We start from the raw sequence: 27149 nt of genomic DNA, 5'->3' as shown, positions 1-27149 counted from the left end.
AGCTTCATCATTGTTCACGTGCCCATTGCTCTTCCTCGCTGCAATCTTGATTTCCTAATACAATTTGAGGAGAAAGAGAACTGGAAGAGGGGCCTGGAAATCATGGAACCAAATACGTGCATTCGTGGTTGTTGTACCAGCCAAAATATCCCCATTCATTTCCCTCCTTCTTCTTATTCTCTCTCTCACCCTATTGCTCGAGGTCTTATTCTTCAAATCTCTACACACACATGTAACTGACTATATACCAATTTTACTAATCATGATGCATTTGGTTGCAGGGGCTGAAAGTGTGGTCTATGAAGCCATTCTTGATGGTCAAAAAGTTGCTGTCAAGAAACCCATCCTGTCCACATCTGATGATATTGATAAATTCCATAAAGAACTCCAATTATTATGGTCAATTTTCCTCCCTTTATTTTATTTGACTATACTCTGAAGAGGGTACTATTTGTTGTCTCTTTTGCTTTAGTTTTCTTGATATGCTGATGTTGTTTCTCCTTTACTTGAGCCGAGGGTCTATCACAAAAACAGCCTCTCTACCTGCCAAGGTAGGGGTAAGGTCTTCGTGCACTCTACCCTCCCCAGACCTCACTTCTGGGATTACCTTTGGGTTGTTGTTGTTGTTGTACTGTGAAGAGGGTGTGTTGATTATACGTTTGAGCTTTGATTAATTTGTTTCTTTGTGCGTTTTGGTGTGAAATGTGCTTTCTATATAGCAAAATAGATTATCCTGGAACAATAAAGCAACTAGTTCTTACTTTTTCCTTACCTATGGGCAAATTGTTGGTGTGTGGGCTTTTGATTGAGCTTCGTTAATTTGCTTTGAGTGAATTAACCCCACACACCAACAATTCTAATAAATAAATAAATTGTTTTGGGTGTCTTGTTGTGAAATATAGTTTGAGTGTTCACTTTATACAACAACAACTTACCCAGTGAAATCCCACAAAGTAGCGTCTGGGGAGGGTAGAGTGTATGCAAATCTTACCCTTACCTTGGGAGGTAGAAAGGCTGGTTTCGATAGACCCTCGGCACAAGGACAGCCAACTCAAACCAGTGTAAACAAGCAATGGCAACTCAAATCCACTTTATGTGGCACTATTACTCTTTGGGGAGTCAAACAACTTTTTATTTGACCAAAACTTTTTCATATATGTTAAATACTTTAATGATAAACAGTTGTGATTTATTGTACTTGTTATTAGTTTTTGATCATGTAAATTTTAGTTAAGAAGATTAAGAATTCAATGTTAGAATTGAGAATAACAATTAGAATTAGCAAATTGTATCGCTTAAAATAAAAGAATGATATACAAAATTGCCATTTCTGATTGGCGAAGCCTAGAATATCTACCTTATCTTTCCATATGAGAATATTCCCTACTCGTCGTTGTTGTTGTTTTTCCGTACAAGAACATTATGATTTATGGTTATGTTTTTGAGCTTGATTAATTTATTTGTTTGTGAATTTTTGTTAAAATGTTTTTTGATATAGCACATTAGATCATCCGGGGATAGCAAAGCTAGTGGGGGCGCATGCCAAGCCGCCAAATTACATGTTTTTCTTTGAATATTATGAGTCTGGAAATCTTGCTGGGAAACTACACGTGGATGAATGGAGCCCAAGTATCAGGCAGGCACTTGAAATTGCAACTCGTCTAGGTGTGTTATGCATGTGCATTTTCCAGCTGCTTGTCTTTTCCGTGTTATTGTGGATAGTGACAACAAAAACAACGTACCCAGTGTTATCGTGGATAGTGAAAAAATATTTTTTCTTCATTGTAGGGATGTTTAACTTATCTAATAGGCTAATGGTGTGAAGTTATGTCAAAGAATTGATAACATTTTCCACGAAAGATCATGTTAGCAATTAATATTGTGAAACTTGCATTTAGAATGCTATGCTATTGTGTGACGAGGCAAGTATTTATCAAGAACAAGAGAAGATTGTGGTAAGGGAAACATAATAATTGAGCTTCTATTGGAAGACTACAATATCGGATTGTCATAGATGATGGCACATATGGACTAAAAAGGGAACGAAAGGGCATTGGATAATACTAGAATCATTACTAGACACCTGAACCGGTATGAGAATTTGTAGTTTAGTATATATATCAACTATTGAGAATTTATTTAACCATGATGAAATATATAGAAAGAAAAAATCATTGGGTGGTGGAGGTGAAAGAGAAAATTTGGAGGAGGGGAAGCAAATACCAAGACGATTTAGGAAATGCTAGCTAAGATGTTTTTCCTACTAAATTCAAGTATCTCTCACACTCTTCCTCCTTCCTCAGTTTCCCCCTAAAACTGCCCATCTTTCCAAATGGCTTTAAACATAAAAGATGTTTGCTGAGATGGCATTTCTTTCTCCTAACTCTTTTTGATATCGAAGCTCATCAGCTACCCTGCTGTTGTTGGCTACATAGGAAAGCTGTATTGAATTGTCTAGGCTACTTTTTTTCTCTCCTTTATTTCTCTCGCAATGAAAATGAATCAATTCAATTTTAGCAAAATTTACAGAGCTCTTTTCCTTCCACAGCAAAGGCCTTAAAATACCTACATAACCTTGGGATTGTGCACAGGGATGTGAAACCAGCAAACATTCTCGTAATGTCTTTGATCTTCCTGATTCTTTTGCATTTTTTATGTATATCATTGTCAACTTTAAATAAGATTAAACCCTTTTAAATCCCTCTCGCAATTATATAATGATATACTTCATTGGCATATTTTTTGCTGTACTTCAGCTTGATAGAGGGCTCCAACCATATCTTGCTGACTTTGGTTTGGCCGAATACAAAAAGAATCTTAAACTAGTTTCCACTGAAAACTGGAAATCGAATGGCAAGCCAACTGGAGGTTTCCATAAGAGGAATATGGTGGGTACGCTTATTTACATGGCACCGGAGGTGCTGAGGAAAGAGATACACACTGAAAAATCTGATGCATATAGCTTTGGAATAACAATGAAGTAAGTATTGCAGTCACCAGCTACTTTGCATTACAAAGAGAAATGCAAGTGATTCTGCAAATTTACTGACCCGCTACTAACTAGTTATGCCTGTTTTCAATGTAAATATATGCTGTTTGGATGTTGTTTTGCTTCTAAGCAAGTAGCTTCCTTTATGCTTTAGCATCACTGCTTTGTTGTCACAATGCCGGGCTGGACTTCTCCATGAAGATGGAGTAGCGAGAAGACAGGAAGCACAAAGGGATGAATATTTCTATTAAAAGTCAAATGAATTCAATCCAAATAAATAATTTAGGGATCAGCATAAACATGACACATGCTCTGTTTAGGGTAAAACGATCCATCTCTAGCAAGTGAAAACTCATACATTCCAAAAACATGTTCTGGTCTATCTTAAACCAGTCCACATGTTCATCTTACAGATACTGGAAATTTATAGACATTTAGGGTCCAGAGATATTTTGTAAACACATTAACCCTCAACCTTCATACAGAAAACTCCCACCTGAACTGAATGTTCTTTATGTAATGATATATAAAGCATAAACATGGATAAATACAACAATCTGAAGCTAAAAGATGCTCCAGAAAATTTAAATGGAATGCTTTAGATTTGACTTCATCAAAGTTGCTTCAGTTGAAGAATCATTGTTTTAGTGATATTGCAAGGTAGATATTTCTCTTTTGATAGCTGTCACAAACAGTGGTGAATTGCCTGGGGAATAGTTGGTAATTTATGTTCACATCACGTGCACCGCTTGCTTATCAAAGCTGGATTGACTATTGGTCCACCATGTAGCTCTTGTAAACTTAGCAAATTATGTGAACTTGTTGTCTTCCAAAAATAGTCGGTACATAAACAAGCTCGAAACATTTAATGATGTTGATTCATTGATTAATGCCAGCTTTTGTAGACTGTCCTACTTTACCTCATTATCTTGATGTCGTATCTCTGCAGCAACACGGATCTGTCGAGATTCTTGTGTGTAGGAGCAAGTTAATCAGCTACTCTGTATTCTCTCTTTCTGGACAACCCTAATTATTATCAGATAGAAGAACTGCTCACAGAAAGGCCTTCTGAGTTGTCAAATGTGGTTCGGCCATTGTTTTCCCCAACTTGAATATAACTGACTTCTTCATACTTTGCATGCAAGATGTTTCATGGGTAACTGCCCAAGTTCTGTGTTTCAGTCTTAATTATTGAAATGAACATATTAGCTTTTCTAAGTGACATCCCTCTTACCACCTCTATAATATTGTGGATAAGAATTTAAGAACTCCGTATGGGCTACTCTTGCAAGCAGAAGATTGTGCAACCTCTTACGGCCTCTGAAATTTATTCCAGGAAGTGTGGTTTCGGAATTTTTGTGTGTCCCATGATAATAATTTGAGTCACATTGATGTTTGCACCAGCATTACGTTTATTTTCTATTATCTTCTTTGCGAAGGATCATGGCAAAGACCAGGTTGTTCCCATAATGAGCTAGTTTTGTGTTATTGTATCCAATCTACTCGCATATACTTTCTCTTTTGTTAGTAATGCTATATTGTCAAATACATCGATGGGGCTGCTTGCAGCAGCAAGGATTAACCTGTCCTCATTTTGTAGTTGATGTCAAAATATGCACGGACTAACTCTTGACGTTTCTTTTGTTTTGAGAACTTTTTGTGAAGCGTAATTTTGTATTTCAACATTCTAAGAGCTTCTGGATTCATCATGTGCAGTGAGCTTCTTACTGGTGTAGTTCCATACACTGATCTTCGTGCAGAGACACAGGTTGGTGTATTTTCACTTCCCCAAATTCTCAACATTTGGTTACCATAATAGTTACACCTCAATCTCAAGCTAGTTAGGGTCCGTAAATTGTCAGCCTTATTTGACCTATCAAATTTAAGGTAATTTTTACCTTTCATAAAAACCAAAAAGAAAAAGAACCTGTATTAGGTAATTAATTACTCTTCAGTTCTATTTCCTTTTGTTGGGTAAACAGTTATGCACAATATAAATGAAGGTCTCTCCAAGTCCAGATGTAGAATGAGAAGAAGAGAGGAAGAAAATTGGTAATACACAGCTTGATCATTCTCTCAAGCCATTGAGACTTTAAATATTGCACATGCTCTAAAATTGGAAGGATTATAATGAATACCTAGTGAGATGAGGAGAATCTTCCTAATTTATTGTCGTGGATCTATCAAATTGATATTACAGTACATTTGCTACTCCCTCCGTTTTAATTTATGTGTCTTACATTCCTTTTTAGGTCCCTCTTTCTCAATTTAGTAAGTTTATAGTTCCAACATTTCCATTTTACCTTTAGTGACACTCCCTTGTAAGAATGACCTGACTTGTTTAAGTCCACAATATTCAAAAGGGTATTTCTGTTATGTCATACACACCTTTAGTGTAAGACCACAGGATTCTAAAGTCTTCTTTACATTTTCAAACTTGGTGCCTAGTCAAGTTAAGACACATAGTATGAGACGGAGGGAGCATATTTAAACACTTTACTTTAAATTGAAATGTACATATTATTTGCTACTATCTTGTTACGAAAGGTATTCGTTACTTTCTAAGTGATTTTGTAAGGATATCAGCAAAAGTATTCATTTGAATTGACGAAACTAATAATAGTACATACTGATTCGATCTTTGATAAAGTTGACAATCTATTCCTATGTGATTTGGTCTTCTGTGAAACACGGGGTATGAATTCATATTTATTGTGGTTTGATTGTTAACAAATCAGTGTTATTAATTCTTTCCTTCAGCGATTCTTGATAGAACGGTTTTCATCGTATAAGCTTACATTGTTTCTCAAAAGATATCGTATAAGCTTACATGTGGCTAAATCTATGGCTAGATACCTTACACTTGATCTGGCTATACTTTTGCAAGATATAAGATTACTGCCATTGAAAATGCAATATACTGAGGTGGATCGTCTATCTAAAGGAGACTGTGCCAGTTTGCATAAAAAATACTCAACAATCTTTACATGTGCGTTGTTCTCATATAACAGTCCTTCCAGGAGACCTCTAAGAATGGGAAATACAGCACTCCATTAACTATCCCAAGGAGCTTGGAGAAACTAAGCACAGTAAAATTGAATGAGATGTCGGTTCGTGTAATTATGAGAGGAGTTAGTTAACATGTCTCCCGTATCAACCTGTCCTTTAGAGGCCCCTTCTCCCAGGAACAAGTTAAACATTTGGGGTATCAGTAGGTTTGCAGTCCCTAACACCAGTTTCTTCCAATATATCTGACATGTACTTTCATCTGAAATGAAAAAACCACTACCGAATTGTGCCTTTCGGCTTTCGGTGGCTCAAAAGTTTTTCAAGTTCCAAAAATCCTTAGTTTGAAAGTAACCGGAGATATTGTTTAACTAGACTACTGGAGAGTGATATTTTCATGATCACCTATTATGAAAACGTCATCAAAATAACTGATCAAGAAAATGTGTCTGGCGTGAAAAGAATGTATGTGAAATATTGAAGATCTGCTTAACTTGAAAGTATGATGAATTGTCAGACAACAGTGCTGAAATGGCGAAACCGTGATCTTAGAGATTTTTTAAAGCCATAAAGGGATGACGCATCAATGCATTAATCTGGACTCCCTTTGAGCAACAAATGCTGGTGGCTATTCAATATAAACTGCCTCAGTACTGTCCCATACTTAGGTTCTACACTGGAGTAGACCAATCGACTAAGTTAGATCAAGAGGTTCTTGATTTATGTGCTAATAGATATTAAATTGTATGAATATTGTGGGCTACAGGACTCAGTTAAAAGTAATGAGGGAAGAAGGTGAGGCTCACCTATTGCATTAACTATATATTTTGATCCATTAGCTACTATAACAGGGGAAATAGTCGAACGTGAAGTATGTAAACAAAAGGTTGTTGTTGGATATGCGATTGTTGGAACCAGACTCTAGCATCCAGGACTCACAGGATGAAGATTGTGTAATTTATGAATTGATTACCAGGTTGTCATTTGGAAACAGTGGTGCACATTGTTGTTTAGTTGTTTGGACCACGCATAGTTTGTCGTAATCAACTACAATTAGAATAATAGAGTGAGGTGTTTGGTATGAAGGAAAATGTTTTTCCGCGGAAAATAAGTGGGTTTCTTAACTTATTTTGCGGTTTTTGGTAAGTAAGCAAAAAGTATTATCCCAAAACATTTGTATATAATCTAAGCAAACATTAAGGGGGGATAGGGGGTAAAGGGTAGGGGTGGTGGGGATGGGTGCTATGGAAGGGCGGGGGTGGGAGTAGGATGTATTGGAGGGCGGGGAGGAGACAATCGATGTAGAATGCCACTGTGGAACTTGTTTTCCTTACTTCCATCAAGGAAGACATTTTCACTATTTTTAAGGAACTTCCTAGAAAATTTTCCAAAATTTTTGACCAACCAAACATGGGAAAATTGGAAATGCACCCAAAATGTCAAACTTTACAATAATTGTAGAAAAGAGATCAAGAGAAAAGATAATTTTCAATTTGATTTTTAGTCATCATGGCTTCTTTGCCTTCTTTCTTTTTTTCTCCCCTTTCGCTTTTTCTTCAAATATGAGGCATAAGGCTTTGTTCTTATGTAATATCAGAGCAAAGTGTAACAACGTGAAGCAATTGAGTTGAAGGAAAAGTAAGGAGGATTGAAATCGAAGTTCTTACTGGACTTCGAGTTCCAAGTGGAAAACCTGAGAATTTGAGCCATGGGTTGATTTGACTTTTTGAGCACGAATTATTGTGATTTCAAAGATCTTTGTGATTCAGAAAGGTGTGAGAGACTGAAGGAGGAGTGATCATCAAGGAGATTTGGTTGAAAGACGTCTCATTTGTAAATGCATGATATCAGCAATGACATTAGTAGTTCATGTGATGATAAGTGGAGAGAACCTGAGAATTCGAGCCATGGGTCATTGATCTGACTTTTTGAGCATGAACCGTTGTGATTCCGAAGTCTTTGTGATTCAGAAAGGTGTGAGAGGCTCAAGCAAGGAGATTTGGCTGAAAGACGTCTCATGTATCTGCGCATGATATCAGCAGTGACATTAGTGGTTCATGTAATGATGTGAAGCAAACATGCCGCCACTGGGGATGGTTTTCTGAAAGCAAATTGGGAAGGATTTAGGACCGTGTTTATGTAGCATGTGAAGTGAAATGATGCTTTGACAGTGAGACTGATAGTTGGACCATATTTCATCATGAGGTGATGCTTTAACGGTGAGATTGATAGTCGGACCATACTTTGCTGCCAGGGATTGATGATAAGGTTTACGTAGGTGGCAAAGTTACATGATGCTTTGAAAATGAGAGATCGATAATCAAGACTTTCATGGAAACGTGTCTTTGCCTGAAATGCCTTTTTTCTAATATATATATGTAGAGCAGAGAGAAAACTATTTAGAGGTCGACTAATATGCTAGCTCTGAGTGGTGCAGCAATTCGTACTAGGAAAGTTGCTAGGAACATGCTCGTGTTTTGGAAGAGAGTTGACGAGAAGATGGTACTTAAATTATACCTTTCTATATTATTTCATCTGAACTTATTGCTATTACGGATTTACTGTATGTATGAGAAGTTGCTATTCAGGAGCAACCTGAGTAGCCGGAGTGCAAGGAGGAAGGAAAAGTCTGTCACTGTTACCTGCATCCATTTTTTTTTAATCAAACATGGTTAATTGCATCCTCTTTTTTGTTTTTAATCTACGGAGAAGGGCCAAAAATGCCCCTGAACTATCGGAAATGGTCTAAAAATACTCTTCATCCAACTATTTTGCTAAAACTACCCTTCATCCACCTTTTTTGGCTCACTTATGCCCTTTGACTAACAACACCGAATTAAAAAAAAAAGTTTATTTAAATTCTACGTGGCATTTTATTACCGGTCCAATTTTTAAACTCTAGCCCAATTAAATAAATCTATCCACCCGATTTTCTCACTCACCCGATCCGCCCAGAAAACATAAAATATTGGCGGAAAATCATTTTCGGTCATTTTTGCTCTACTTCCTCATCTTCTTCAAGCTTTCTCAAAAACCTAACAATGATGTTTTTGAGATTATTTACTTAAGTCTTCCCATCTAGAAGTTATTGTTCACACTCATCTCCTCTTCATGATGCTTCTGAAGGTCCTGTTGCTATCGATTACCAGTAGGTTTATTGTAGTAACAACTTTTAGTTCCGATTACTTGCTTCCAACTTCCAAGTTTGGGATTTTTTGTTGATTTTGCCGAGTACTTGTTGTGATTATAGAATTTGCTTGAATAGCTGGAAAACGAAGATAGAGTGTTTATAACTAGAATTTCTTAATCATCAATTTTCTTGAAACTAGTTCGATCTTCTTCATTTTTTGTTGCACAATTGGGCATACGACATACCTTAGGAAAAGGGGTTATACTGGCGTGAAAGGGGGAAACTAGAAAGGACTGAGTTTTCATTTTCTCATTTCTTGGCACCCTGCTTGGCAAATTTTGAAGGGTAGGCTATGTTTGTTGATTGTGATTTCTTGTTCTTAGGAAGACTTAAAGTGAATAATCTCTCAAAAACACCATTGCTAGTTTTTTTAGAAAGCTTGAAGAAGATGAGGAAGTAGAGCAAAAATGGCTGAATGATTTTTTCAGTGAGATTTTATGTTTTCCGAGTGGGTCAGGTAAGTGACAAAATTAAGTGGGTGGATTTATTTAATTGGGTTAGAGTTGTAAATTGGACCAGTAATAAAATGCCACGTGGAATTTAAATAATTTTTTTTAGTTCAATGTTGACCATTAGTCAAAAGGTATAAGTGAGCCAAAAAAGGTAAATGAAGGGTATTTTTAGCAAAATAGGCGGACGAAGGGTATTTTTAGACCCTTTCCGATAGTTCAGGGGCGTTTTTGGCCCTTTTCCGTTTAATCTAACATAGTTAGCTGCATTCTTATCCTTTTTTCAAACTTGTTTTCATAATGCTTTACTTGGGCCGAGAGTCTTTCGGTAGCAGTCTCTTTACTTTCACAAGGTAGGAGTAAGGTATGCGTACACACCACCCTCCGCAGACCCCACTTGTGGGATTACATTGGCTATGTTGTTGTTTTTGTAATACGCTAGCTCTGATACCATATATAATAAGAAAAAGAGAAAGAAAATTGAAGAATGAGATGTGAAAGAGACTATAAAATGGCAAGGGAGGGAGTGTAGCAGTAAAGAGCCTCAACCTCCAATCGCGTTTGAGTCACCAAAAGACTAAAGTGGGAATAGTCCACTGTTTGACTCCTGGTTTTGTGGGTGGAGTTTCCCATTTCAAAGAATGAGAAAAAGAGGAAAAAATTTAGGAATACTCAACTTTGTTATCCCTCAAGTTATTTGGAGTTTTTTTTCATAAGGTAGAATTTTATAAACGTGTGAGCATCAAGAATATCTTGGGTAGGAACATAAGTGTAAACCAAAAAAGTTCCTAAAGAATGTGTAGATAACTTATAAAGTTAACCATAGCTTCTACACCATCAGTATCATCTACATTTGCCATGTTGCTCCAAAAAGAAAGCAAAGAAATACAATGAAATCTAAGACTAATAATATCACGACCTAAATTTGGATTTAGGCCACGACAGGCACCCAAAGCCACTAGCCATTTGACGAACTGTCTAAGCTAAAGCATGCTCAAAATGTAGAATCAGAGGAGAGAATACTACTAATACTGTCTCAAATAGATATAAGTGAGCAAGCGCAATACAAAGTAGCGAAAGTCAACCCATATACAACCCAAAAAGAGATTAAGTCATGGTGTACTAATTCTGAATACAATTGATACGAGACGTAGCTCGACAAAGATAAAACACGAAAACGGATAGGAGCTTAAAGCCACCTCCATGGACTAATTGTGGCTCACCTCAACTAGATAGGACTTACAACTGGCTGGAATCATTGGTCAGGAGCTGGATCACCACCTACTATACCTGCACACACGCAGTTACTTTGAGTCTAAAAGACCCAGCAAGATGATTGACTCGCTCTATCAGCCTACCTATGTGTAAGTCTTTAGAAATCGATGGTAATGCATACAAACACCTCATCATTGCAATACAAGTATAGATATGAAATACACGTAAAATAATTGAACTGAATCATGAATACTGATACTGAAAGTGGACATGATGTACAAACTTCTAAGCTGTGATGGTAATGAGACATCACCACTAGACAGAAAGTTGGTTGGCTGCAAATAGATCTTCCTTTGTGAAACATAAAGGTGATGGCTCGATTGAAGGATTCAATGCAAGATTAGTGGCTAAGGGAATCACTCAATCTTATGGAGTTGATTATCAGGAGACATTTACCCCAGTTGCAAATATGATTACTATCAAAATTCTTTGTCTTGTACAACTAATCTTGATCGAGACTTACAAAAGTTTGACACATTTCTTCATGGAGATTTAGAAAAAGAGGTTCATATGAAGATCCCTTATGGATTTGATTCTAAACAAAGTCAGGCAAAGGTATGCAGACTGAGAAAAGCCTTGTACGGACTGAAGCGATTCCCTAGAGCATGGTTTTACAAATTTTGCAAAGCGATGCAATGATCTCTTTGGGCTACCAACGAAATAATATTGATCACACCCTCTTCATGAGACATCAAAAGGGTAAATTCACTCTTTTCATAGTTTATGTTGTTGACATAGTAATGGCAGGAGATGACAAAGATGACCCGATTGAAGAAGTTATTAGCCCAAGAATTTGAGATCAAAGATCTAGGAAAATTATAGTTTTTTGGGGGGAATTGAGGTTGGTCGATCAAAAAAAGGAATCTTTATTTCTCAAAGGAAGTGTATTCTAGATTCTGGAAAGAAACTGGTATGATACGTTGCAAACCAACAAAATCATCTATTGAAAGCAATCCTGAAGTTACAAACAGGGATGAGACAGTCAGTTGATAAGGAGAGATATCAGAGGGTGGTCGGAAGACTCATTCATATCTCTCACACTACACCAGACATAGTTTATTCAGTCAGCTAGGTGAGTCAGTTCATGCATGGTCGTCGAGTTCTTTATATGCAAGTTTGTCTTTCACGTTTTGCAGGGAAAGGTCTGCTTTTCTCTAAACATGGTCACCGCCAATAGAAGCATTTAGAGATGCGGATTGGATTGGATCCTAAGATGACAAAAGGTCTACATCTGGCTACGTTACACTCGTAAGAAGCAAGAGGTAAAGCGTAGTTGCTAGATCTAGCGCGCAAGCAGAATATTGAGCTATGGCCTAGGGCATTTGTGAGCTTCTCTGGCTACAATAGTTACTGGAAGAATTGAGATTGTCTGGAAAAAGGAGAACTTTCCTTGTACCATGGCAACATAGTTACAAAGATTATAGCTCAATATTCCGTTCAACATGACCCAACAAAACATGCTGAAGTTGATCGGCATTTCATCAAAGAAAAAGTTACTAGTAGTACCTTGATTTTGTTTCATTATCACCAAAAATGCAGCTAGTGGACATGCGTACCTTGAGTTTGTTTCATTATCGTAAAAAATGCAGGTAGTGGATGTGCTTATAAAAGGCGTCAGCAAAAGGACTTATCATACTTTGGTTGCCAGTTGGGTATGTGCGACATCTTTGCAGCAGCTTGAGGGCCGTGTTGAGTGTGTTAATTGATTAGCATGATTTTAGGAGACTTTATTTTTCTAGCATAATTATTGGAATAAAATATTTTCTTTATTGTAATTGATTGTCTTTCCTTAATTAGATATAGGATTCATTGTATAAATATCCCTTCTCATCGGATGTAAAGATATACAAAATATAAGAAGTTGTTCTTCTTCTGAAAATCTTCACTAGTCCACAAAGAATAAGAATCAGTCAATTCTAGACGCTGCACAAGATACCTCCCTTGTGTCGTAAATAACCCTCCATGAAGGTCCAAATCAATTAACTCAAGTTCCTGAACGGAATTGGGAAATTCCGTCGTGCTGCCAGCAGTGTTGTCAAAGGCGCGCTTCGCCTCGCTTTATGTGCGCTTCAGTGTCATCATCAAGGCTCTAAGATATACTTTTCCATGCCAATGAGCCTCTTTTGAAGAGATGACACTAGATAATTGATATTTCACTTTATCATAATGTATTTACGATTTCTTTATCCATATATTTGTTATTCATGCGTATTATTATTAATCTTGGACTAAACATATATACATTTGTATTTTTGCGCCATTGTGTCTTTTTTCAGTAAAGCCCCTGCTTTATTTGCGCTTAAAGCCCAGCTGACCATAGAGCTTTTTTGCGCTTTTCGCTTTTGATAACACTGGCTGCCAGTGAGTGTTTGCGAATGTCTTCTTTCATTCCGGAAACGAGTTACACCCTCCGTTTCAACCGACACGGAGTTTAAGAAAATAAAGAATACTTTTGAATCTTGTGGTCTTAAACTAAAAATGTGTGTAATGTACCAAAACGCCCTTTAAATATTGTGGTCTTAAGTATACCATGTAGAATGTTGGGTATAAAGAGTTACTAAATATAGAAAGTGACATTCTTTTTGAAACAGAGTAAAAAAGGAAGTAAGACGAACAATTTGAAATAGAGGGAGTACATTAAAATCTCCACAAATAACCCAACGGCTGTCTGCCATACCTCTCATTGCTGATTTATTTTTTGAGAAAATGTAAGTGTATTAATGTTAGGTAGCACCAAGATGATGCTAAGAGTGTTACATCCAAAAACTAGCGACAAGGCTCCTCCTAACTATTCAAGCAGCTAACAAAATCAATCAAAGATTCTGTGTCATTCGCATGATCCAATTTACACCAAAAGAATCTTCAGTAAACAATCAACTTTTGTCAAAATTTCGAAGTGCTACCAAATGCTGATCATTTTAGTTTTATCCAGCTCAGTCCATTTCAGTATTTGGCCACCAAACAACTCTTAGAAGGATCTTGTTAATTGAAGAGTGAGGAACTTACCAATGAGATAATTCAATAGAACAAGACATTTTCTTAAAAATGGATTATATGTTTTACCCTTCATTTCCTTTTCTCCTGTATGAAGATTTTAAATGAATTTTTATTGCTACAATAAAGTAATTGTTGTCTATTACACTGGTCAAAGGCATGCTCATTCTAGTCATGCATTTTCTAATTTAATTTATGTCTGAGCACTATACTAGATAGACAATTTTATGGTTATAAAGATTAGAATACCGTTCTCCTTCTTTTACCTGATTAAAAAAATGCCATTCTCCTTTTGAAATGGTGGAGAACTGGAAGTTTTTCTACTCCTCACACAAGATGGGAGTTGGCTTTTAATTCAAAAAATTGTTTTTCCGAATATATGATTCTTTTTACATCTGGAAAGAGATTATGAGCAGTTGATTTAGTCTGTCATATATCTTATATGCTTTCTGGTTCCTATATCTCGTATGGCAGGCCCATACTGTGCTTGAAATGAACTACACCGAGCAGCAGCTTACTGCAGCCATTGTATCTGAAGGCTTACGACCCGTTCTAGCTGATCTTCAGTCCGGTGCTCCAGCAAGTTTAGTCTCGTTGATAGAAGGATGTTGGGACAAAGATCCACAAAATAGGCCCTCTTTTGACGATATTGTTGTGGAACTTGATTCCATTCTGGAACATGAAATTGGAAGGAACTGTATGGAGAAGGCCTCAGCGGAATCTTTTATTTCTTCAAATGGTGTTGATGCTGCAAATTTCCAAAGCTATCAGGAGAATATTAGCTGGTTCAGTCAAGGTAACGGCTTTTTGAAAAAGGTTCCTACTGCCCTTGCTGCTAGCACATGGCTGGATTCTTCAGATGATCATGTATATAGTCCAGTTCTGTCTTGGGGTTCCTTTGCATCATGTGGGAGAAGGGAAACGATGGAAGATAGACACTTCCTTATGCCTCAGTTATGTGATGAAAAGGATATTCACATGTTTGCAATCTTTGATGGTCATCGAGGTAGGATACCAAGTACTTTTCTCTGTTTGATTTTTTACCGTTGAATTGAATCACCACTGAGTATTCTACTTGTGGAAAAAAGGAATAGGATGTTAAAGGGAGTGGGATTGAACAAATTTCTTAATTTCTACCGTTATACCCTTAGGTTAACCATCATTTAGAAGGGAATAAATAATTTCTTACACACACCGAAACTGAATGTTCTCATTTGCTATGTCAGATTGAATAACTGGAAATGTGGATGTCTAGTAATTTTTGGAGGAACACGTTGGTATCATATGTTACCTCATGTATTTACTACTTGTTTTTAAAGAACAGGGAAGATTGTGTGTGATATCATAGGGCCTTTTTTGCATTTGTATATAGTTATAACAGTAACCAAACTCAAGAGCCTTTTTTGCAGTTGTATATAGTTATAACAGTAACCAACTAAGATAGTAATAAATACTAATATTAATAAAGTAGTTGTTCCTATTATTCTAATTATTGTGATAACAATTTACTATTATTATGACTCCGCGCGTTCCTCTAAAAGCTTTTTTGTGTTTTTTTAAAGAGAAAATGGAGTATACTTTGGAAAATCCAAAAAAGAAAGGTATTTAAATATTCAACACGATAAGCGAGTAAAGCAATTTCCTTTTTTTGTTTGTAGAATGAGGTAAGGGCTGCAACTTACTTGTTACAACAAAACGTGGGAAGTGTTGATGAATAGTCAGACATAAGATTAATTGATTGTAACTTTACCAGGTCATGGTTTATATAAATAAATTAATGCCTTATCACTGCCGAATCCTATATAAAAAATTGATTTACTTCTCCATTTGCTAAATGATCATCCTTACCTTGAAAAGCACAAGCAGCTTTAAAATCTGTTTGCTTCAGCGGGCGTGTCATTAGGGAAGAAGGTGGGGATATTCTTACAGCTTGCCCCCTCCTCTTCTTTTTTCTTCCCTATCCCTTTGTATCAATAGCAAAGGTCCTTCTCGTTCTATATGTCCTGTTGGGACCACTTGGTTGTTGATTGGTTGGTGGGAGGAATGTGTAGTTGGTTGGAACGACTTGTTTCTTACGTCAGATCAACATTATCCAGTTATTCCTCATTGCAAGAACAACTATGCTGGAAGTTTATCATTCTGGCGTTATGTTCTCTACTAAAGAAATTGATAAGATTCTAATTTTTGTTTTTTTGAGGGGGAGCAGGGATTGGTTAATTTGGGATAAGATGGGTGGACCACTGGCCAGTGGCCACAAAGCCAATCTTAGATAGTTGGTTTGCTAACTTGTAGTTATTGGGATTATAGAGGTCTCAGCATGGAGTTGCAAGATGAGTGTAAATAGGAAAGAAGTTTTGCTTGCTTTCAGTTATATCTTGCTATTATTAGTGTATTTTTAGCAGAATCTTGTGACATTGTCCGACAGGATTTGACAAAATGATTCAATGGTGAACTCCATTTATTGGACTATACCAACCTCACCTCTAATTTAGCATTATTGCAGAGCATCCCTTTAATCTGGAAATTGCATTGGCATTTGACTCCTTGGTGTTTTCTATTTGTTGTACTCGAAACTAAACTTTCCATTTCTCGAAGCTTTTTAAAATTGAATAATTTGGTATTCTAATAACAACTCATGATGTTAAAGAAGTTTTGAGGACGCTGAGGGAATTTTTTCACCTAAGTGATTGTATTTTATGGTTAAGCAAACAAAGGATGTACCAGCCACTATGAAGCCCTTTTATTTCTCGTAAATGAAGCTTACTAGAAACATCTTTCACTGGAATATAGCAGTCTTAACTAGTGTGTCTACAGGTTCAGCAGCTGCTGAGTTTTCCACTGGAGCTTTACCAGGATTTTTGCAGAATCTTGGTTCAGTTTGCAGGTTTTACATGCTTAACTTGTGATTGCTCTCCAATTGTGTTTGTGTGTGAATGACCAAGAAATTTTTAAGAGAGACAAGGCACTCAACTCATGGCTGTTTATGACTTTGCAGTCCCTCTGATGCGCTTTTTGAAGCATTCATAAAGACAGATGTTGCATTCAGGACACAACTTGATTCTTGTCGCAAACGCAAGGGAGCAGTTCAGAAAGATTGGCACCCTGGTTGTACTGCAATAGCTGCTCTTATCATCAGAAACAAACTAATTGTTGCTAATGCTGGTGATTGCAGAACAATCTTGTGTCGATCTGGGAATCCATATGCTCTAAGTAGGGTGAGATCCTTCATTTTCATAAGTTTTCTGATGAATCAGAGGGCTTTGCATTTCCACTAATATAAGGTACTGTTGTAGGATCATGTTGCAAGTTGTCTTGAGGAGCGGGAACGTATTATCCGTTCAGGTGGCCTTGTCAAATGGCAAGTGGATACATGGAGGGTGGGTGATGCGGCCCTCCAGGTTAGTCTTTCCAGTTTCACGTATTTGTATAGCGCTGCTTAATTATTTGCCTAGTATCCACAGCATGCTGTTTTTTTTTTTTCCTTACATTTTTACCAGATTCTTGTCAACTGTTATATTCTTGCCCATTTTTTCCCTTTGGGTTGGATGTTCTTGCTCCCTTCTATAGGCGTTCATATATACTGGAAGTCCGCATTTATGCAAATTTCCCAGTTGGTTGGAGTAGTTCCCTTGTTATATTTGATCAGGAGAATCCCCTTGTTTATGATTCTTACTTTCCTTCTGATCCCAGTTCTGTTTGAAATAGATATCCCCAATAAGGCATAACCAAAGGCTCTTAACCTAAGTAGGACTCTACGTAAGTCCACCCAAAAAATAGTTTAAAAAAATATTTTTTAAGTATATAAAATAGTTTTTAGAAAAATAATTTTTAGGCATACTATTATAGTCCATATATTAATCGTATTCTACGTATATAGTCCATTTTTATTCTATTTTTGGTCAAGTTTTAGTCAAGTTTTTTTTTTTTTTTTTTAGTCTAAGTCTAAATAGTCACAATCAGTCCCACAAGTTCTGAATATCAGTCCGTATGTCACAAGTCCAGAGGTTTTATAAATGGTTCAAATCAGCCCGATAATTCACGAAATCGATCATTTTTAGTTCAGATTATACTAAATCAATCCATTTGAGGTCACAAGCTATATCAAAGTTTCCAAAACCAGTTTTGTATAGTTTTAAAATCAAGTTTATGTGACTTTAAATGTGGGATAACCTTAATGGTTCCAATTTATAAATAAATACACAAGTATAGAATTTAAATGCATAAATAAAGAGATAGGGATATTGGGCCGACCAAGCCCAACAGAATAAATGCATATAAAATTTATCCGCTCCAGGTTATGCTCCATTTTTTGCTCCAAATTGGTAGACTCGATCTAGATACGCTAGTGGGTCCCAACGGGTTTGGATGGACAAGGGTACAAACGGGTATACAAGACATTAGTACACATTCGTAAATTAAACTAAGTACAAGAATTAAATTGAATTATAATTATTACATAGCCAAAAATGAATTACAAATAACATTGGGCCAAGCCCAGTAAGATAACTCAGACTGGTAGCAAATATCGCAAAGGTGGCCTAATAAAGGCTAAGGAACTATTGGTCTCAGAAACACATAACAAAGTAGCCCAAAAGAAACAAATGATTAGGGCCCAGAACTGGAGGCCCAAGGCCAAACACCTCAAAATTCCACTAAGGCAGGAAACTGCAATATTCACTAAGTATACACCGGTATACATTCTTTTGGAGGGCAACACAATATGTTGCATACCCACCAAATATTCAATATACGTCCCAACTTAACCATTCTAATTCCCAGAAATGAACAAACTATGTGAGCAAAGCAACATCACTGTTTTGAGCGTCAAGAAAGCACAGTAACACAACACACAAGTTACTTGGTGTAAGAGCACCTAATCAGGAATCCACAGAAGACAAACAAAACTTGGACTACTCATAAATAAACCTTCAAAAGCTATAAGGAACACATTGAATTCAGTTTTAGGATGACAGATTAGCTAATAGGTAGGATTAGGATCAAACATGGTCAAACTAAGTGCACATAAAGAGTGAACCAATCTAAAGTTTAACGAACAAGCCACAGCCTCTTTCAAGCTCTTTCATTAAACAAGTAACCAAGTTACAGCCTCAAAATTCATTTGACTAGGTTAAGAAAACCATTTTATCTCCTTTAAACAGTCACACAAAGTTCAAATAGGATAGAATAGCACATAAATTCAACAAGTAGGTTTAAGAAACACAAATCCAAATTCTCACATCTTAACACAACTAGCTAAACCAAACAGAAGAAAACATGAATCATTCTAAAACCCTTTTAAACTAGTTTGCAGGTAATGGACATATAGAAAGCACAAAGGCAAGTTCTCAAATCCACTTTTCGAATTTGAAAAACAGTCATAAGAGGCTAGCAAGAGGTCAAACAAGCAGGACACAAACAAACATTTTGGAAAAACCATTTTTTATCTCAGTTTTGCCTTCAAAGCCTTAAAAACAGGAATCACAACATGACCAGTACCAAATAGGGGACAGGACATCAAGATTTCAATTCTTGATACAACACAGAAGTTTAGTAAAAGCAGTGTTTAAGCCACAGCAAGTTATGAACTTCATTTGAAACCATTCTAAACAGGAAATCCTTTAAACAAACAAGCAAACACACAATGATTCATGTCTTAACCTCAAACAGCCAAACAATACACCTCAAACCTCAAGGAACCAATGGAACAGTAACTCCAATCATAAACAGATCCCCTTTTGTCATCTTAAAACCATTTCAAGACATCAAATCCTTTAAAACATCAAGACACCACTAACAAACATCTCAAAACCTTGAAACAACTTAAACATCTCAGAGCCAAAAGAGAATTCTGTAAAACAGTAGGCATGAACACAATATAGGTTTCTTTGGCTCAAACATCCATTTTCAAAGTTCTAAAATATATTAAACAACATCATAAAACACTCAAACAAACTCCATATCCTTATTTCACACATCAAAGCAGTTTCAAAAGCTAAATGGCATAATATGATTTAAGTAACACAACTAACAATATAAGCTGTAAATAGAGTAAAATAGGTTGGAATAGGAGTGTTACCTTTTTGTAGGGCAACCAAAAGATCAAAATGGAGGGATTGAGTCAACTTTCAAACACCAACACTTGAAAACCTTTTAAAACAGCCTTTTTCTTCTTAAATCTTTGTATAATATGTGTATATTAGAATAGTATAAGTAGGTATATCTTATAGTATTGTTAAAGTAGTGGTCTATTTGTAGTGTTTAGTAGTATATATATAGTATATAGTATATTTTGGTTTTTTCGATTAATATCTGAGTAGTAGGAGGATTGTATATTTTCTAAATACTTAGAATTTTTAGCCAAAAGGTCGAATCCTTAAAAATGGCACAATTGCCTTCTATTTATACCAAACAATTAACGCTTTAGTTGGACAAAGAGGATGTCAATTCATCCAAACGAATTCTTTCCTACAAGGTCTGAGTTCGAAAAAATGCAAACTAATTTCAATCTTACAAATTCAAATTCGAGTAAAGGACCAGATTATTCCTAACAGAATTGTACTACCTTATTCAATATTCAACAATTTTAACAAAATCAGATAATTTCCAACGGATAGTACTAGAATTTACACACAAAATATCTAATAAATCCCTAAACTTTAGATGATAAAAGAGTCAATGTCGTACATCCCAAAAATAGTACAACCTACGTTACAATAGTACTAATTTAGGATAAAATCATAGAATTCCTTTTACCGAATCGATGGAAGTTTTCACTTTTTAAAAACTTCCGTTTGGTGTCGTGGTGCTCGAGATAACGAGCTCGATGAGCCAATCATGGCTAATGGCATGGAAGAATTTTAGGATAACGTCCACGTTAGGGGTTCATTAGACTTGAAAACATAAGTCAAACATAAAATTAAATCGATAATACATTAGGATAGAACGGGAGACAAAACCCCTCGAAAATTAATGGAATAGCCGCGTTAAAATGGCTCTAATTTCGATCGCATAAAAAACCCTAAGTCGCCTTTTGAGAGAAGAAAGGAGACTAGGATCTCGGTGTGAAATAAAAAGAGAGGGGGGGGGGGGGGGGGGGTTTGGAAGTTTTGTTTTGGCTTTCAACTCCCTCTTTAAAATCTAATTCCCAAAAAGTTTTTAAATTATTTAAAAAGTCAAACATGTTTAGAATTACACACTTTTCAAACTTTGTACTCCGTTTTGAATAAGTACCTAATTTACCCCGCAAAAATACGTATTCATCTAAAACCCATGAAAATGGCTTATTTTTTATAAAAAAAAAATTTAAGTCGCCATTTGAGAGAGAAGCTTTAATATAAACGAGGATCTGACATAGTTAAACGGGAAATAAAAAAGGTGTGAGGGGGGGGGGTCAAAATGGGGGTAATTCATATGTCGTTTTAATTAACAATTTTCAACCCCCTTTAAAATCGGGATACGTATTCCCCCAAAAGTTTTTAAATTATTTAAAAAGGCCCCCTATGTTTAGAATACACACTTTTCAAACTTTGTACTCCATTTTTGAATAAGTACCTAATTTCGCAAAAATACGTATTCATCTAGAAACCCATCGTAAACTTATTTTTTATAAAAACAAAATTTGGAATACGCCATTTTAAAATACGAGCTTTAATATAAACCCAATATTGACATAGTTTCGGGTAATATTTAAAGGTGTGAAAAATGCGATCAAAATGAGCCGTAATTCATATGTCGTTTTAATTAACAATTTTCCCGAGTTAGACGGAGCGGGATACGTATTTTCTTTTTGAATTATATTTATGAAAGTAAATAACTCGTAATTTTCTTGCAATTGTCAATTTTTACGGAATAATAATTAAATGTCAATTTTTGCAATTTTCTCGGGATTTTTGAAATTTTACTTTCTTTAAGGGTGCATCCTTGCTCCGTTTTTGACTCGGGAATTTTGAAAATTAAAATACGCATCTTATGAGGTGAAAATTAGGTGTCAACAGTATATGCACATTACCCAGTCCTTTTAGTGAGGGCAAGTGGTGTCTGCACTATAATCCTTCATTAGCAGTTACAAAATGTACAGATATCATGAAGCTCAATGATCAAGTTTTTATACAAGTTATAAATGTATTAATATCAGAATAAGTAGTCATTGAATGCACTACCTTGACTCGTTCATCATGTATGTATTGTATGGTGAATGGTAAGTTAATGACTTGTGTTATAGAAGTATGGAAAAAAATTTCACATCCAAATATTATATGAAGGGGTGCTCGACACCTTTAGGCTAGCAGCAAATAGCAATGATTGGCTGGAGTCTGTTGCGTTTTGCACCCCTAACATATGTCCTCTTTTGTGATATGCACCCTGTCATTTTTTTTTATAATTCGCATCCTATCCTCTTTATTTTCGTGCAAAAATAATGAAACCACTCTTTTTGTAAATTTTCCAACAGGGCAAAACTGGAATACAAATAATAAATCGTCTAATTTGTATTCCAGTTTTGCCCTGTTGGAAAATTTACAAAAAACAGTGGTTTCATTATTTTGCAACAAAATAAAGCGGTTAGGGTGCGAACTACAAAAAAAAAATGTAGGATGGGGTGCAAATCACAAAGAGGACATACGTTAGGGGTGCAAAACACAACGGACTCATTTGGCTGAGACCAACTATAAATAGGATACATTATCTCAATAGTTGGTGATTTAGGCTGGCCTTGTGTGGAAAACAAAGAAAGAAATAGTTGGTTAATTAGGTTCTTTCAAAATATAGATGTTGTGTTATCATTTAGTAATCTGATTACATTTGCTTTCTCTAGGTCACACGGTCTATTGGCGATGATGATCTGAAGCCAGCTGTAACTGCGGAACCTGAGATAACTTCGACTACTCTTTATGCCGAGGATGAATACATTGTAAGGATTACAACCAATAAATCTTCCATCTTGATGGGACTTAGTTTACTCAAGAAGAGTTATCATTCCATGATATTTCAATGACTACTTATTCTTATCAAATTCTAGTAGTGAATCTATCTATATATTTATATGTGACAACATTTTATTTACTTTCAGACCAAATTAGTTGATTCTCAGATTAGACTTAGCTTCTTATCTCTGGTTGTATGAAAACCAGTTATTCCAGGCATTGTGTAGAAGTGTTGATGGGTTTACAAACATAGTGCATTGTTGCACAATCAGTTCCCACATGAGGGTCTGTTTTTTAACTTCCATTAAAATATGATGACAAACAACATGCAGCTAATGATCTGGACTCCGTTTTGGCACTAATATTGTTTGTTGGTTTGAGGCCCTATGTTTCCTTGACCTTGTTGCTTCCCCTTTGCGGCCACTCTTATTACTTTGACTTGGAAATGTATGGGTACATTCAGACTTTCTCTTTTTGTTTTCTTCCCTTTTTCCTTTGGTTTGAATTAGGGGTTGGATATTAATTTAACTGGTAGCGAGTATGTTGGGTGGGGAGGGAAAGTGGAGTAGGGACAGGAAAGTCTACGCTGGTATTGGAATTTGTGAAGTGCATTAGAATTTTGATGGGCACTCACAAGGTCAGTTCAAGGCATTCATAAGAAAGAAAAGGCTATGAAACTCCACATGAATGGGAAAATATGGACGTTTGCAAGAGGAATTTGACATCAGAATTACTGATTTCCTGTTAGTAAAAGGTATGCATAGTTGTTGTTGTTAGTTAAGAAAAGCGAACCCAAAAGCCAAACCTTTGAATGCTTGTTCCAATTAAGAGGTTACCTAAGCCCGTGAGCCCATTGTGCTTGTCTTTGGGTGGTAGCCATCCTTCTAAATTGAAGTTACATACCTTTAAAACATTTTATCCTTAAGGATCCTTTGGAACAGCCTCTCAACCCCGCAAAGGTAGGGGTAAGGTCTGCGTACATCCTACCCTTCCCAGACCCCACTTGTGGGATTACACTAGGTGTGTTGTTGTTGTTGATCCTTTGGTATGGGAATTTTCCAACAAATTAAAGCCAGAAAGGTTTTCGGTCAAGTGTTTGCTAGCTTTCTAAGTTTCTATCTCCACATAACTTGATGGATCATTTATCAGCCAGTTCTGGATGTAATAGTTCTAAAGGAAAAAATAGGATATTAGGGTCCCTCTAGGTATATGTGGTAAGAGATATGTAGCTCCTTGTGTATAGAAAGAGCACACTATCTTGTGAATCCTCTCTTTCTTTTTCTTCATTCTCTCTCTTTCCCCAATCTCCTTTAGGCTCTCCTCCTGTGCAAGCCCATGCCCTTGTGCAATTTCCGCTCTTAACTTCTCTAGTGGTATTCTCCTATCTCAGCACCACTGGTTATACGCTTCCTCCATATCTCCTTTCCCTAACCATTCTGCTCACTCTCGTCAAGCTTTGCCCAACATCTCCCATGAAGTCCTCTCGTAGTCCACCGACTCAGATCTGCCCCTAGATATCTCTATGCCTCAACCCCCTTTCTCCTCTCCCTCCTTTGCTGTTTCATGCGTCTGCCTATGGCATATCATTTCTCCTGACAAAAGGAGTTTGCTGCTCCTTGCACCGCTTACATTGGCAATTGACTTCGCTTGCTTGGCGGGCTATTGCTTCCATTTTTTTCCTTAATCATTTTTTCGTGTCTCCATCTTTTAGTTTCCTTCTTTCTTTTTGGCCCCTCCCCCAACATCCCCGTTCAAAATGTTTTAGCTTTTGTGTTAAGAGAATTGATTTTAGTGTATGAATTAGTGATTTTAGATTTTGTTCAGTAGAGGTTTGTTGTGCTGAAAGATAATTTGCATGGTTGGATACAAAACTCAGATCGTGTGGATGATTGGATATGATATTTTGTTGACAAACTAATGGAGAACATATAATTTTTTCTCATATGTATTCTGGGTTTAATGGAATTATTGACAATTCATTTGGTAAGTAGTCTGACATAACAAATAGTGGTCAAGAATACTAATCATGTTGTAATATCCTCATTGTGATGAAGTCCAAGAGAGATAGAGTCCACCGTATCTTGTTCGGTGTGGCGAACAACTAAAGAGTACTATGAACATGGTGCACCACTTCATACTTTGTCTTCTAACGATTAATCTACATTTACCACATACCATTATTCCTATTACCTTGTTTGTTATCATGTTTTCAATAGATCTCTTCGTGTTGGATGGTTATGCGTTATAATGATAAATCCCCTTATCTTCGTTGCATTTTCTGTAAAATCAGTGTGGATCTTTCTTGAGAAGTTATTTTGGATAGAATTTGCTTGATATTGTTCTATAGTTTCTGCCAAGAAATAACTTTCTGTCTAGAATTTCTTCTCTAATTTGACAGTTCTTGGAGAATGCTGTGCTCACTAGATTCTGTGTGTATATTTGGACATTGTCGTTGCCATTTTGCTTCTAATATTGACTTGATAATGTTGCTGGATCCTCTGTACTAACGTTGGTTTACAAATCTCAATTAATCGCTCCCGTAGTTGAACAATATCTATATAGTCATGCAAGTTATAGTGTTCATTTGCTTATGTCTTATTCAATTTATCAGGTAATGGCGAGTGATGGCCTTTGGGATGTTGTTAGTGAGACGGATGTGGTGAACATAATCAGAGATACAGTGAAAGAGCCAGGAATGTGCTCAAAGAGATTAGCAACAGAAGCTGCAGAACGGGGAAGCAAAGACAATATAACCGTTATTGTTGTTTTCTTGCGTCCAGTTTCCACAGCCGAGAGAATTTATTAGCTCTGGTATCATCATTCATCATTCTTTGCAAAAGGTGCCATTCGTGAACTTCCTACAAATCGAAGATTCTTTCTGTGAAGTGCAAATCAATTGATAAGAACAAACGTGATGTATTTAATCAGTGGAGTTATTTGGATAAGTTAATTGTCCGCTTTCAGCTTGTGATAGTTGTTTTCTGATTTGTGATCTTGATTCAGAATAAAGTTTCTCTTTTCGGACTTCCTTAGTTGTTCCCGATACTTTTTCAAAATAACATCATCATCCAATGATAGCAAAGAGTGTAACATGTGAATGTCTTTATATGAATTCGTGCATATTAGTGCTATTGGAACAACAACAACATACCCAGTGAAATCCCACAAAGTAGAAGTACTGGAGAAGTGTAGAGTGTACAGATGTGCCTGGCCTCTACGCTTGGGAGGTGGAAAAGGCATTTCGGGTAGACCCTCGGCATTTGGACAAGTAATTCAATATTAGTGCTAGTGCAAAGTTATGAACTCCTTGAACATCTTTTTGTGCAGCTGGCTGTTTTAGATTAACAAATTTCCTTTTATGCATATTGTGATGTGAATATATACTTAGTAGTGGATTTGTTGCCCACATTATTGGCATCCACCAAGCACCTGAAAGATTGCAGAAAACATTTGCAGCTACAACATTATCATAAAACAACTCACTAAAAAGATGTTATTACATTTAGAGCGGTTACATCCAGACAAATATTAATACAATGAAAACAAAAACAAAAACACAAGTCTGGAACCTAAACGACAGGAAAAAAGTCCAAATGGACGGGACTAAAGTGTAAAAAAAGTTGTAACTTTTCTACTTTTAATGCAGTTTTTTTATGCGCAAGTTATCCTGATGAATTAATTGGCTTTTGGTAACCTTTTAGTTTTGAAATTATCACAGGTGACTTGTGGGATCACCTGAAATCAAAACCCAAATTGAAAATTGGGGTACAAAATATATTTTTTCAAACTTCTTAATCTTTTACAAAATACAAAAAGACCTCAATTTAATCTAAAAAAAACCCTCCTCCCACCCCCACCCCCTGCCCACAACCCCATCCCCCCAAATTTTTTTTAAAAAAGTTTTAACTTTTTTATTTGCTTTTTACCACCTACCCCCTCCTCCTTCTCCCACCCCTCCCCCCAATCAATTTTTTTTTTTTTAAGTTTTGATTTTCTTTATATAAGTCCTCCTCCCTTCCAACCCTACCCCAATTTTTTTTTTTTCAAAAAGTTTTGATTTTCTTTTTATAGTTGTTGTTTTGAAAAGTTTTTAGTTCTACAACTTGTTCCAAAAAATAAAATTATTTTAATAAGTTTGAAAAGTTTTTATTTTTTTGCACCACCCCCCCCCCCCCTCTTCAAAAAATGATTTTTCTTGAAAAGAAGTTTTGAATTATTTTTTTTGGTTTCTTACTTCCCCCATCCACCCCAAAAAAAAAAATGTTTTAAAAAAAATTTGAAAAGTTTTTATTTTTTATTTTTGCACACACCACCTAACCCCCCCC

General features: G+C 36.2%; 1 protein-coding gene across 5 annotated transcripts; it reads left to right on the top strand.

The window, feature by feature from the left end:
- On the top strand, positions 1-25916 carry LOC132035405 (protein kinase and PP2C-like domain-containing protein). 5 transcript variants are annotated; one of them, XM_059425668.1, is made up of 12 exons: positions 2-202; positions 282-399; positions 1499-1665; positions 2549-2616; positions 2757-2980; positions 4706-4757; positions 14378-14909; positions 16718-16787; positions 16899-17118; positions 17197-17301; positions 22716-22811; positions 25436-25916. In XM_059425668.1, the coding sequence occupies exons 1-12, from the start codon at positions 103-105 to the stop codon at positions 25628-25630; spliced, it is 1947 nt and encodes a 648-aa protein (XP_059281651.1). In that variant the 5' UTR covers positions 2-102; the 3' UTR covers positions 25631-25916. The 5 variants fall into 5 exon arrangements, 3 of the variants coding, with proteins under 3 accessions (XP_059281651.1, XP_059281649.1, XP_059281652.1); XM_059425666.1 differs by having other exon boundaries at positions 4655-4757; XR_009409238.1 differs by lacking the exon at positions 22716-22811 and having other exon boundaries at positions 1-202; positions 4655-4757; positions 16899-17113; positions 25436-25573.
- The last annotated feature ends 1233 nt before the right edge of the window (positions 25917-27149 follow it).

This window comes from Lycium ferocissimum, chromosome 10 (assembly GCF_029784015.1).
Source record: "Lycium ferocissimum isolate CSIRO_LF1 chromosome 10, AGI_CSIRO_Lferr_CH_V1, whole genome shotgun sequence".
NCBI classification, from domain to species: Eukaryota; Viridiplantae; Streptophyta; class Magnoliopsida; order Solanales; family Solanaceae; genus Lycium; species Lycium ferocissimum.
The sequence above is the reverse complement of the archived record's forward strand: the minus strand, read 5'-3'. Positions and strand labels throughout refer to the sequence as shown.